This window comes from Enhydra lutris, unplaced genomic scaffold (assembly GCF_002288905.1).
Source record: "Enhydra lutris kenyoni isolate GAN:26980312 unplaced genomic scaffold, ASM228890v2 scaffoldscaffold9, whole genome shotgun sequence".
Taxonomy (NCBI): Eukaryota; Metazoa; Chordata; class Mammalia; order Carnivora; family Mustelidae; genus Enhydra; species Enhydra lutris.
In genome coordinates, this window is record NW_019154093.1 from 3,882,376 (window position 1) to 3,895,628 (window position 13,253).

General features: G+C 42.5%; 1 protein-coding gene across 4 annotated transcripts in view; it reads left to right on the plus strand.

Moving 5' to 3' along the window:
• Nucleotides 1-13,253, plus strand: part of LOC111142866 (KH RNA binding domain containing, signal transduction associated 1) — a 40,908-nt gene that overhangs the window by 18,500 nt on the left and 9,155 nt on the right. For 2 of the 4 annotated variants that reach the window (XM_022496236.1, XM_022496238.1), the window contains 5 exons: nt 2,431-2,564; nt 3,328-3,529; nt 4,061-4,128; nt 5,113-5,171; nt 7,632-8,976. In XM_022496236.1, the coding sequence (XP_022351944.1) occupies nt 2,431-2,564; nt 3,328-3,529; nt 4,061-4,128; nt 5,113-5,171; nt 7,632-7,729 (561 nt within the window). In that variant the 3' untranslated portion in view covers nt 7,730-8,976. Of the gene's footprint in view, nt 1-2,430; nt 2,565-3,327; nt 3,530-4,060; nt 4,129-5,112; nt 5,172-7,631; nt 8,977-10,429; nt 10,490-13,253 lie in introns of those variants that run through there. The other 2 variants (XR_002640291.1, XM_022496237.1) reach the window with 2 other exon arrangements.

Below are 13,253 nucleotides of genomic sequence, written 5' to 3' on the forward strand. Positions count from 1 at the left end.
TTTAGTTATATACCGGGATCTGTTGTTAGTATCTTAGGTCCACAGTGTGTCTGGCATCTGAACGTCTGGTTAAGAAAGATTTAACAGAGTCTTGACTGAGCTAAGTGTGTTGGTACTAGTGTGGAACTAGGAAGTTATGATAGGAAAATGGCTAAGATGGTTGTAAACCCCCTGTACTCAAGGGTTTATGTTCTAGACTCTGAAGAGTGTAGAAGATAGCAGCAAGAGGCTTCTAGCTTCCAATCTTAATAGATCAAATTTTGACTAGGGTGTATTCAGGGCTTTCTCTCCTGAAGGAATTTCTTACATAGGGTTTGATTTGAAAGAGGTGTGATTGTTATAGGCTTGACTGTTGATGATATTAAACAAATAGGTGTGCAGTTTCTTTCAGAGTATAACGGAGGCCCACGAAGAGTTGGGACAGCCCAGGTTACCTTAAGTCTTGCTTATTACCACCTGGTCAGAAGGTCCATTCTTTGAATAAGTAGAAAATGGTGTGATTTTTGCTCAGCAAGACTTACTGGTTGCCAGAGTTAGCATATTACAGTTGAATATTTAATAACCAGGCATGAATCTGGAACCTTGGGAAGCATGGGAAATACTCTTCACGAGAGTCGAGAAAGCTTCCTGTTTTCATCACTAAAACTAAGAGGAGGTGAGATACAGTTGTTGGCTTTCTTGTGTATGCAGAATGAGGAGTTGGAACTAAATGTGGTTGTCAGAGGATGTGAGAATCAGTAGAGCAAAAATTTATAGGCAGTGTGTACCTATAATGCTGAGCTCTAAGAATTCCAACACTGTCTCAGATGTCTCAGCAGCTGCTTTGCTTCCAAGTACCTCGTCTTCGTTAGAATGTTCAAACATGGAACAGCCAGTTTAAAATCTCCTAGAGAAGACCTCAGAGCTGGTAAATTTTCCCTTGAGGGAGTTCTTTTTGCTCTTTTTGAGGTGTTCTCTTGAAGCACCCTGAGCCTCCCAGTGTCTGAAGGGCTGTATGGGAACGCATATCTCCTCTTTATCCTTAGTCTCAGTGTATTTCTCAAAAAGAATAGCTTTACAAGGCTTTCATATAAGTGGATCTTCGAAAAATATGTCTGCCAGGCGTATCTGGGTGTCTTTGGTATTGGTGTAGCATTTGGTAGAATCCAGGCAAATGGGCCGTCACTGGTCACTTGATTCTCTAGGGTGGGTCTCAAGCAGCAGTAATGTGCAAGGTAGGAGGAGGTTGAAGAGTTGATGACTAGAATCTTTTATTCTTGAAGCTCTGTCCACCTGGGATATATAAAAAGCATGGAGTATTAAAACTGAATGGCTCTCATCAGGAAATATGTGAAAAGATTTGCAAATGGCATTTGACTCAATTCTTCCTCTTGTGAAGAAAAAGAAAGTGAGCCTCTTTTTGCATCCATGACCAGAGCCTCCGTTTTCCCCTTAGAACCATTAACTGTACCAGAGAGGCTTCCTGGTACGGTAGGAAGAGCACTGGACTGGGACCTTTATCTGCGTCATCTTGGACAAGTTATTATTTCACTTTTCTGAGCCTCAGGTTCCTTGTTCATCCCAAACATTTGTTAAGTATCTGGTAGGTGCCTAATACTCTGCTTGGGTCTGAAGTTACAAAAATGGCTCCTTTCTCACAATCTAGTGAGAAAGACAATTCTAGCATGACGTGGTAAGTGCTTGGGTCGAGAAAATTAACACGGTGCTGTGGAAAAAGAGGAGGGAGTGGGGGTGGCATCAAAGAAAGGTTTTCAAAAGAAGAATATTTTAGATTAAGTCTTCTAAGAGTGCGTTAGTCTCTCAGGTAGACAAAAAAGGCAGTGTAGTCAGATGATTCAAAGCCTAGATTTTGGAGACAGGTAATTCTGAATTCACATCAAGTCTGCTACTTACTAGCTGTCTGTCCTTAGGCTGGTGGCTTTATATGCCCTGATTCCATTTCCCAGCTGTGAAATGGGATGACCTGCTTACTTACTTCAGGGTAACCTTGAAGATTAAATGCAAAACCTATAGCAAGCTTATTATAAAGTACCCAGTGCATAGAGCTTAATTAACGGTTGCAGCTTTTACTGTTCTAGGAAAAGGAAGCTATTTGCAAGAATGGGTGTCTAAGTATGCTAGGTTCTGAACTGCAGGTGGTTCTGCATGGCTTGAAAGGAGTTTATCCGTGGAGAGTGGATGGAAGTGATCTGGAGAGCCAGGTAGGGACTAATTATGAAAAGCTTCAGCCGAATAATGAGGGATCTGCCATCAGGACTTTCCTCGAAGAGGTGACAGGTAGGGTGCCATTTGACTTCAGAAAATGCATGACCTGAGACTTCATCTGGGCATTCAGAACTGGTCTTAGTATCCAAGGCTTATGTGGGCTGGACAGCTTCTCAACAGAAGGTAGAGATGTGGCCCAGTAATCCTTTTATCTTTCATTTGCAGGATATGATGGATGATATCTGCCAGGAGCAATTTCTAGAGCTTTCCTACTTGAATGGAGTACCGGAGCCCTCTCGCGGACGTGGGGTGCCAGTGAGAGGCCGAGGAGCTGCACCTCCTCCTCCACCTGTTCCCAGGTAAAAAAATAATGGAAACAACTAGAAACAGGATGTAAGTTTGGCCAGTACCATTTCTCCCTTAGTGGTGAAATCTTTCTTCCATCTTAGAAGGGGGCCTCAGGATTTGTACCAGCAAGAGTGGAATTAAGTAGATCTTAGGTCCTTTGGCCATAGCCAAGTGCAGCAGTCTTGTTGAAACTTTTGGTCTTTTAATTTTGGATAGTTCTAGCAGTTTAGAATGGTCTCTGGCTTTAGAAGTGAGAAGTTTACCTTTCGTGACTGACCTTTATGGAGTGTTCAGACTTTCCAAAGTAGTACACTGATGAAACATTTACAGGTCCACTTGGGAACCTGGGCAGTCTCCAGTATGGGTCCTTTACCCACCTCTTTGGGTTTTTTGGGGATTTTGTTTGTTTGTTCATTTGTTTTTTCCTCTGTGTTTTAATAGTGGTCTGCTTAAGGCATTGTGGGATCTGTCTGGCTCCAGAATTTGCAAACAAATCTGAACATGAAAGTATTATCTATGTATTAAAATCTCCATTTAAAATACGTTTTCTGGGGCACCTGGGTGGCTCAGTGTAAAGCCTCTGCCTTCAGCTCAGGTTGTGATCTCAGGGTCCTGGGATCAAGCCCTGCATCGGGCTCTCTGCTTGGCAGGGAGCCTGCTTCCTCCTCTCTCTCTGCCTGCCTCTCTGCCTGCTTGTGATCTCTCTCTCTGTGTCGAATAAATAAATAAGATCTTAAAAAAAAAAAAAAAAAAAACAACGTTTTCTTCTTGCAGGGGCCGTGGTGTTGGACCACCTCGTGGGGCTTTGGTACGTGGTACACCCGTGAGAGGAGCCATCACCAGAGGTGCCACAGTAACTCGAGGAGTGCCGCCCCCACCTACAGTGAGGGGTGCTCCAGCACCCAGAGCACGGACAGCAGGCATCCAGAGGATACCTTTGCCTCCGCCCCCTGCACCAGAAACCTATGAAGAATATGTAAGAAGTTTGAGCAGTGTGCCATTTCCCATAGCTAGAAGGCTGCCAAAGGAAGTTGAATGATAGGGCATTGTTGGCCCTTGGTGTAGGTGGCAGGGACTGCCTGTAAGATCTGCAGTCTGGTCTCTTCTTTTGCAGTGAATGTTAAACTATGAGAAGATTTTTCCATATTAAGCATAGTTTACTACATGTGAATAGATGAAGTAGGAAGTAGGCTGTGCCTTGACAAATATACAGTGTTTTAATAAGGGGTCTTTTCACTAGTACTGCTGATAATGCTCAAGTTCAACACTTTTCCTTGTTTCCTGCCCACAATTTGGAGGGTGGTTTGGTTTGGTTGATGGTTCAGTTTTGTTTCATTTTTTCTTAAAAAAAAAAAAATTTCTCTGTCAACTCTTTACCAGCGGGTGTTAATTTGGGGGGAAAATTCTGCATTCTGTTAATCTAGAAGCCTACCATCCTCCCATGGGATGTAATTACCTTCCCCATTCTGTGTGATTTTGCCTTTCTTTTTCATTTTGTTTGTTGTAGGGGTATGACGACACATATGCAGAACAGAGTTATGAAGGCTACGAAGGCTATTACAGCCAGAGCCAAGGGTAAGTCAGGCAAGAGAAGTACTGTTTCGTGTCCTGGGGTGGATGGAGGGAGTTGGAACAACGGAGAGATTTAGGTAGCACACATCTGCGGAGCAATGTGTCTCCCCTTTGAGGGTGTCTCCTTTCCTTTCCACATATATAAGGCACGCAGATCTGTAAGCTTAGGGGAACTGTGAATCTGAATTTTTATTTATTTATTTATTTATTTAAAGGTTTTATTTATTTGAGAGAGAGCAAGCATGAGGGGGGAAGGTCAGAGGAGGTGACCCCCTGCTGAGCAGGGAGCCCAGTGCAGGACTCGATCCTATGACTCCAGGATCATGACCTGAGCTGAAAGCAGTTACTCAACCAACTGAGTCACCCAGGCACCCTGTGTATCTGAATTTATAGTATAGAATCTGGGAATAACGTGAAAATTTCCTGAGCTATGACCACATGGAAATGAAGGGAAAATGCCTTTAAATTGTTTTGATGTATTATTGCCACATTAAAGGTGCGTTAAAGTTTAAAAGGAAGCTAGAATCCTACTACCATAACTTACGTTATTTTCTGCACTCTTAAATAATGTTTTTGTGAATATGTATTTTATCTGTGATTGATTAAAGTATTTCATAATTGTACAGTGGGGACAGAACAGTATGTTTCCTCTCTTCCAGAGAGCCCTATAAATTTGTGTGTTTGTGTGTGTGTGTGTGTGTGTGTGTGTGTGTGTGTACACTGTGATTAAGATGGTCAGTTTTGGATAGTGCTTTTTCACTTTAAATTATGTGGTATCCATTTTTCTTTGCAATGGTTGTAATTTTTGTTGTTGTTGTTTAAGTACACAGCACATACCTGTTTTGGAAATATTTTCTGGTTTGGAGATGGGGCAAAATGAGCATTTTCCTGCCCTACACATGTAGTAAAATGCCTGAAATGTGGGAGGAAGGGAATGGAAGTAGAGTTACTCTGTAGCTCTCTAACACTCTTGTCTTTGGCTTCCAGGGACTCAGAATATTATGACTATGGACATGGGGAGGTTCAGGATTCTTACGAAGCTTATGGTATGTCTTTATTTCCATGGTGGGCAGAGTGTGCAAGTAAGTGTCTGCGGGAATGTTAGTGACTGGATTGCTGGGGGGCTGCCAGTCACACACCGAAAGAGGAACCTTTAGAAAGCTGAGATGTTGATAGGACAGTAGCCATCCCGTTCTTATTGCAATTATGTGATGTCCCATAGAAAGAGGAGCTGTTAAGGTGGGATGGGGTTACCCTTAGAAGGCTAAGCAGATGTCTTAGACTAGGGCTCAGGTCCAGCTAGGCCTGGTTGGAGCAGCAGACTTTTAAACTGATGTTGATCCTTTTCTCCTTTAGACCGGGGAGATTGCCAGGCCTAGGTCATGTTGCAGGGCCCTTGCTGCTGGTGCCTAGGCCACATGGTAGATACTGAGAACTACATCATATCCAATTTTATTTTCCAGCCCCACTACATTTTTTTTCTTTAAGATTCTATTTATTTATTTTGAGGAGAGAGAGTAAGAGAGCACAAGCAGGGGGAGCAAAGGAGGGAGAGGGAGAAGCAGACTTCTCACTAAGCAGGGATCCCAAAGCAGGGCTCCATCCCAGGGCCCCACGATCATGACCTGAGCTGAAGGCAGATGCTTAACCGACTGAGCCACCCATGCACCCCACCCCACTTCATTCTGAGGAAGAATTTTGGATCTCTGTGAAAAGAATCTCAGTGTAGAGGAAATGTTAGCGGAAGGGAAACCAACCAGATGGCAGGTAGCTAGGCAAAAGCAGGTTGGGTGCAAGCATCCTGCCTGTCATTTCAGATCTCGGGCAGTAGGAACTGGGGCCACTTCAGGGCAGTACTGGCACCAAGCTCCTTCCTAGCTTGGAGACATCTCAGCTCAGTACTTGATCCCAAGAGAGCTATAGAGGCTGGAATGGCAGCAGGACCGAACTGTCTGTTTAGTTGAAAACACATTGCTCAAGAGTGTCCTCGAGTGCCAGTTATGGCCCCGTGTTAATGGGCCCCAAAGGCAGTTCCGTGTGGGTGCAGAGAGAGCCGCTTTTTAAATGTAAGGTATTTTCAGCATACCTGAGGGAATTCCAGAGTCCTTGGCCAGGGGCTCAGCAATTGACAATTCATCTTAAGACACTAGTTAACAGTCTCCCCTTACCCCTAGCCCCTTAGAGCTCCCGCAGACAAGCTTAGCCTAACTTGTCAGCGCAGTCTGTAGTAGCCAGTCAGCTGCTTGCCTAGGGAAACCGTTTTACCAATTCTAGCTAAATGGTGCTGGACAGTTGCCATCAGTAACACTGCTCCGCTCTCGTAGGCCAGTATTTAGAAGGGCAGTGGGATTGCCCCAGGGTATTTCCCTCCCGTCGGTGAGGCAGCACAATGCTGCCTCTGTGTGTGTTTGACTGAATTCCATTTCTGTTTTGCCTGAGAAGAGACTGCACTGAAAGAGGCAGGCTGCCTCTTCTGCTCCTGGTGTGATGTTGCCACAGTTAATCTGTTATGATTTTGGCCTTTATAAACAGAATTACAAAAATAAACTGTCTTGTTAGTACCAGAAGCCATTTGGAAAGTAATGGCTGTACCTATTATACTAAGGGTAAAAATAGGCTTAGATAGGGTCTCTGGGACTTGAGGTCCATGTAGAGGTTTTAGACTTAGAGTGATAGAGGCTCAGATTTGTGAATGCAGGCAGCTGGGGAAACGCGTTGGGGATGAACTGGCATGGGTAGCCTGTGGGGGCGAGTGGGAAAACGAGCTCATACGTGCAGCAACTTTTCATAAGAGGTCAGCTGTAGAAGTAAACGATCATCTCTTTCAGGCTTTTCCCTGTAACACAAAGTCATTTGGGGCTGTCAACCATGTTGTCTGGCTTCTCTGGACTATTGCATGAGAAAGGAAACAGTGAATTCTCCGTATCAGTGCTATAAACACGTTCTGCTTCCCTACGCCAGAGCAGTGGAGCAGCTCTGCTGATGGGGAGGCCTCATGAAATGCGGCCCTTGCTTACTTCTCCCAGAGAGGACACTTTTCGACAGGGAAACCTGATTTGCTGTTGGATAGGGAGCTACCTGCTTCCAGTCTGACTTCCTGAAGGTTCCACAGGCTTTCTTTGCCCAATTCCATTGGGAGCAGGAAAAAGGGCGTTGAAGACCTACTGAGATTCATTTCCTCACTGTCTCAAGCAAGGTGTTGGGTTTATCCAGATTTGGGGGCTGGAGGAGAGATCATATGGCCGGTGGAGAACATATTTGCTAAAGATGACTCCAGGCCTTTTCTGAGCCATTTCCTTCTGTCTGTCTGCTCAGAGTTGCCCTACAGCTGGGAAATGAAGCTGTTCAGGAGAGCCAAGCAGAGCAAAAAGCAAGGACCCCTGGGACGTGGCAGGACACTGGAAACAAAGCGGTGTCTTTGGTGATCTTTACCAGATGACCTATTCTTGCTCCTCCCATAATGCCCATGGCGTGTGGTTTATAAACTGTTCTTGCTTTCCCTGCAGGCCAAGACGACTGGAATGGGACCAGGCCGTCGCTGAAGGCCCCTCCAGCTAGGCCGGTGAAGGGAGCATACAGAGAGCACCCATATGGACGTTATTAAAAACAAACATGAGGGGAAAATATCAGTTATGAGCAAAGTTGTTACTGATTTCTTGTATCTCCCAGGATTCCTGTTGCTTTACCCACAACAGACAAGTAATTGTCTAAGTGTTTTTCTTCGTGGTCCCCTTCTTCTCCCCACCTTACTCCATTCTTAACTCTGCATTCTGGCTTCTGTATGTAGTATTTTAAAATGAGTTAAAATAGATTTAGGAATATCGAATTAATTTTTTAAGTGTGTAGATGCTTTTTTCTTTGTTGTTTAAATATAAACAGAAATGTACCTTTTATAATAAAAAAAAAGTTGAGTAAAAAAAAAAAACCACAAACCTGTTAGTTTCAAAAGTGACATTGCTTGCTTAAAGGTTCTGAAGTTTAAGGCTTGTTAACTTTCTCTTAGTTTTGATTTGAGGCATCCCGTAAAGTTGTAGTTGCAGAATCCCAAACTAGGCTACATTTCAAAATTCAGGGCTGTTTAAGATTTAAAATCACAACGTTAACGGCAGTAGGTGCCACCATGTAAAAGTGAGCTCAGACGTCTCTAAAAATGTTTCCTTTAAAAGCACATGGCGGTTGAATCTTAAGGTTAAATTTTAATATGAAAGATCCTCATGAATTAAATAGTTGATGCAATTTTTAACGTTAATTGATTTAAAACAACAACAACAACAAAATTAGGTTTGTAAAACTGACTTTTTCATTATGTGGGTTTTGAAATCTAGCCCCAGACATACAGTGTTGAGAGATACTTAGTGGGGAGCAGGTTTTGAAGAGGTGGATTTGGGGAGAGGGGCTAGCCACCTGGATTGAATTTGATGCAGAGCTTTTTAGCCATGAAAAATCTTTCAGTGATAGCACTAATAATTTAAAATTTCAGTATTTAAAAAGACAAAGTGTTCTGTCCATCTGAGGTTCTGCACTCCATGAAAAGCTCACTTGGACACTGGAACCAAAAGCTGATGATTTTTTTAAGTGACGGTTGTCAATATTGAACTGTTTCCAAGGTAGTCAGTCAAGTATGTCTCAACACTAGCATGATATAAAAAGGGACACTGCAGCTGAATGAAAAAGGAATCAAAATCCACTTTGTACATAAGTTAAAGTCCTAATTGGATTTGTACCGTCCTCCCATTTTGTTCTTGGAAGATTAAATGCTACATGTGTAAGTCTGCCTAAATAGGTAGCTTAAACTTATGTCAAAATGTCTGCAGCAGTTTGTCAATAAAGTTTAGTCCTTTTTTAATCAAAGTAAATGTGATGAATTGTCATTTTTTTGGGTGGACAATAAAATAGTTTTCTCTTTCAAATAAACTTAAATTAACTCTAAAGTTAATGGGCTTGTTAAAAGTTGGAGATATTCTTAAAAGTGGTGGGGGGGATTTTATTTTAAGTTTACCAAAAAAAAAGTTTATCGAGTTGTTAAGTTTTAGTTTAAAAATAATCAAAGCTTTTTCACCCCCTGGAAGTTGTTTTGACAGCAGTTTTATCCCATCCTATCACAAGCTCTAATTTCTGGAGAGAAAAACCCAACTGAGCCGAAACTTGGATTGGTTTCCATACATAGGCCTCAGTGTTTAAAATGCCAGCCACCCCGTCTGCACCTCTGTAGAGCCCCTAGGTGGCCCTAAGCGTGACACCAAATAATCTCCGTGAGCTTGGAAAGGGATAGCACCTGCCTTTGGATACGGCAATTCAGCAAACCCTGGGTGCCCTTATGGGTTTCCCTTCCGATCCCAGAAATGCTGTTAACAAATCAGCTGGGCTGGGGCAGGATCTGGCATGATCGGCTGGCTCTGAACTCCCTCCTGAGAGACCAAGAGAGGAAATGATGGAATTGGTTGGCCCTGTTTCCACTCCTCTGTTCATTCTCAGGGTTCTCGTGCCTTCCCTAAAGGAGCCACCTAAACTACTCGGGGGTGAAAAATCCTCTTGTATGGAAGTGCCAAGCTGCCTGCAGCAGTGCATGATGGACATTTTTTTTCTTTTTTAAAACACACCAACAAAAAAATGTATTTGTAGATTGTGATAAAGTGTAAATAACTGAATTTTCAACCATGGTTTGAAGTCAGCTTTCAGGGCATTATGTCTTGTTTTGATGAAAAGAGATCACTCTATACCCCCCTTTTTAAAGGAAAATTATCGCAAGAGAATCAGGATGTGTAAAGCTAACATGCATCGCAAAAAACCAAAGGTAACCTAAATGTCTGATTTTAATAGCACATATTTCTCTTTTACATAAACTGTGACAGCAACTTGCATAAACAATTCTTTAGCTGTTAATTTTAATGTTAAAACTTTGCAAAACTTGTTTAATAAAAATAGCTGTAAAAAGAAAAACCATATGCTGCCGCATAAATTAGCCATAACTCTTAATAATCCTGCCCATCACAAGTGAACTGTAATGTAACCTGGGCACAAAGTCTGACATCTTAAATGACACATTGTAAAATTTCAATGACTGTAGATTAGACCTGCTGCTCCCCAAAGTCAAGCTTTCTGCTCAGCTATTTAAAAATGTACAAGGATGAGCCCTATAGGTCCCCATATTGATATTCACAATGAAATGTTACTTAAAATTTCTTTAAAGTTGCATGTTTCTCTCCTGAAATGTGTAAACTGCATGCAGGATCTCTCTCTTTTATTTTGTATGTCTTTAGAACTTCCTCTTCAAAAGGCTGATCTCTTACTTCTCCGTTTTCAGGTGATTGAAAACTCCTGAGGCATTTCCTGGAGTAGAATGGGTAGTGAAGACCCATGTCAGGTACGTTAAGGTAGCTTTCTACTGAGGATGTGGGACTTTCATCCTAACTGAAATAGTTTTGCCAGGAGGTGGCCTGGGACATGATCCGTGGGCAGGTCTTTCTTGCATGTCATCTGTACCATATTTACAACACAGTCGTGTTCATATGTTGGTTTACAATCCATATTGAATTTACTTGTGATGATTGTAGTGTCAACTTCCATCTGTTGAATCCTACCCTATCCTGTCAATAACCTAATGGGACAGTGTTTCATTTGGCATTCACTGGTTGTAAGCAGCAAAGTAACCGGTTGATGTAAATAAAAAGGAATTTATTAGAACGATGTTAAGGACTTGCAGATTTAGTGTGAAGGCTGGAAAAATCTGGCATGGGAACCAGATTGGCTGCAGAGAACAGGGACATCAGTGATAGACCACAGGAATGTTCTTGGAGCCAGGACTAGCCGTTTATGTGTTGTTGCTAGAATGAGTGAGTTCTAGCCGTTCGCTTTCTTTTTCCCTTGAGATTCAAGTTCTAGGGAGGGAATGTCAGACTGTATTAGCTTAAGTCACATGTTCATACCTTACCAGGATGTGGTAAGAAAAAACTAATTCCTCCAAAGGAAGTCAGGGTGTTATTAGGAAAAGGGAATGGATACTGGGCAGACAAACAATTGTCCAGTATTATGTATGTATGACAGAAGTGACTGAGACTTAATGAGGTTAAGTAACTTCCTGGGGTCACATAATTAGTATGGTTGGCTAGTAATCGAGCCCAAGTTTGTTGTCAGAACCTAACACTTATACTCTCCACATTATATTGCTTTTAATCTAAGGAAGGGGTATTTCTCACCCTGAGGAGACACTCTGAAAGGGATAGTGTGGCATAGTAGAGAGGGCATGAGACCTAACAGAGTTGAATTGACAACTTTTCTTTGTTTAGTGACCTAAAACCTCTTATTTCCACGTCTAGGAAGGAAGATAGTGATAATGTACACCTTACAGTGGTCAGCAGACTGAATGAGTTTTACTATATATAAGGCCCACCAATTCGGTGTCCTATAAATAGTAAATATTAGTGTTCCTTCTCTAAGAAAGGTTAGCCCCCTGATTGGGGTAGGTGGGGGCTGCTGATTGAAGCCATCCAGGAACTGGCTGGATGATCTTTCCCTCTGCCTCTGGGTGAGTTGTTAGGGTTAGGAGAACACCAAAGGCAAAAGACCAAACTAGGGAGAGGTCAAAGGCACAGGCAGCCTTTATCGGTAAAATTTCCCTTCTTGAAGATGGTGTCTTCCCAACCTGCCTCTCCCAGGAGCCTCTCAGATGTGGAGACTTTAAAGAGGACCGTGTGTATTGAGCACGGAAGTCCTAGGTTTGATATGGATTATATGAATGGCAAAGCAATTTTAGAGGAAAGTCCCTGAATGCAGAGAATTAGTTCCAACTCTTCTAGGGTAGTCTGAAGAGCAGAATTTGGGGGATGCTTCTTTCTTCACTCGGCCTGTAATTTGCGCTTGGGAAAACAGGTTTTATTGTTGGCAGACCCAGGTCTGTCAGTGGTCTGCCTTTTTTGAATGTGGAGCTTAGTTGGTCCCAGTATTTTCTATGGGTTTCTGTCACTACCGATGAATGTTTATTACAGTCCTGTAAGCTTTAGAGCCAGGCAAGACTGGGGACCTGTCCTGACTCTGCCTCATCATAGCCTTGGTCTTTGTTTTGACAGAACCAAACCCTTAATCCCTCTCTGGGCTTCATTTCTTTATCATCAAATGAAGTTGATAATAGTAGCTAACATTACTGTGATACTATCCTAAGCAGCTAGTAAGGACAATCTCATTTGGTCTTCTCTACCTTTCTCTCTTAATTAATATAAAATTCGTATAACTTAAAATTTACCTTTTTAACCGTCTTAAAGTATAGTTTGGTGACTTTTAGAATATTCACAGTGCTGAGCAACCATCATCACTATTTAATTCCAGAAAATTCCCACTACCCCAAAAAGAAATCCCATACTTGTTAGCAGTCACTCCCAATTCTTTTCTCTCCCCAGCCCCTGGCAACCACTAACCTACTTTCTGTTTCTATAGAGTTGTATAATATGTGCCTTTGTGATAGGCTTCTCTCACTTTGCATAAAGTTTTCAAGGACCATCCTTGTTGTGGCATGTATCAGTACTTGGCACTAGTGATAGGAAACATATTACTTCCAAAAGCAACCCATCAACCCATCTCATTTAAGACAGCTCCAAGTATTAGAAGTTATCCCTCATTTTAAATGAGTCACTCCAGTAACTTGAAGTGGTTCTACCTTGGATTGTGTCAAGCATTTGAAGTCCATTTTCAGTCATGTTTCTTTTCCAGCTCCAGAAATTTTTTTGTTAGACTTGCTAGATCTGATTTTCTAGAAAATTTCTAGAAAAACTAGAAATTTGGATTTTACATGCCAGCGGTTGTTTAGTGTATGCTCTGATTAGTATTAGTCCCTGTAAAACCTCTGTGGAAAGCCAAATGCTGCCCGTAGGCAGCCTAATAGCCTGCAGCCTCTGGTTAGCTTCTATTACTACAGATTAAAAGACACATTAGGATTATTGAGATAAGGGGCGCCTGGGTGGCTCAGTGGGTTAAGCCTCTGCCTTCGGCTCAGGTCATGATCTCAGGGTCCTGGGATCGAGCCCGGCATTGGGCTCTCTGCTCAGCGGGTTGCTTCCCGGCTCTCTCTCTGCCTGCCTCTCTGCCTACTTGTGATCTCTGTCTGTCAAATAAATAAAATCTTAAAAAAAAATTAT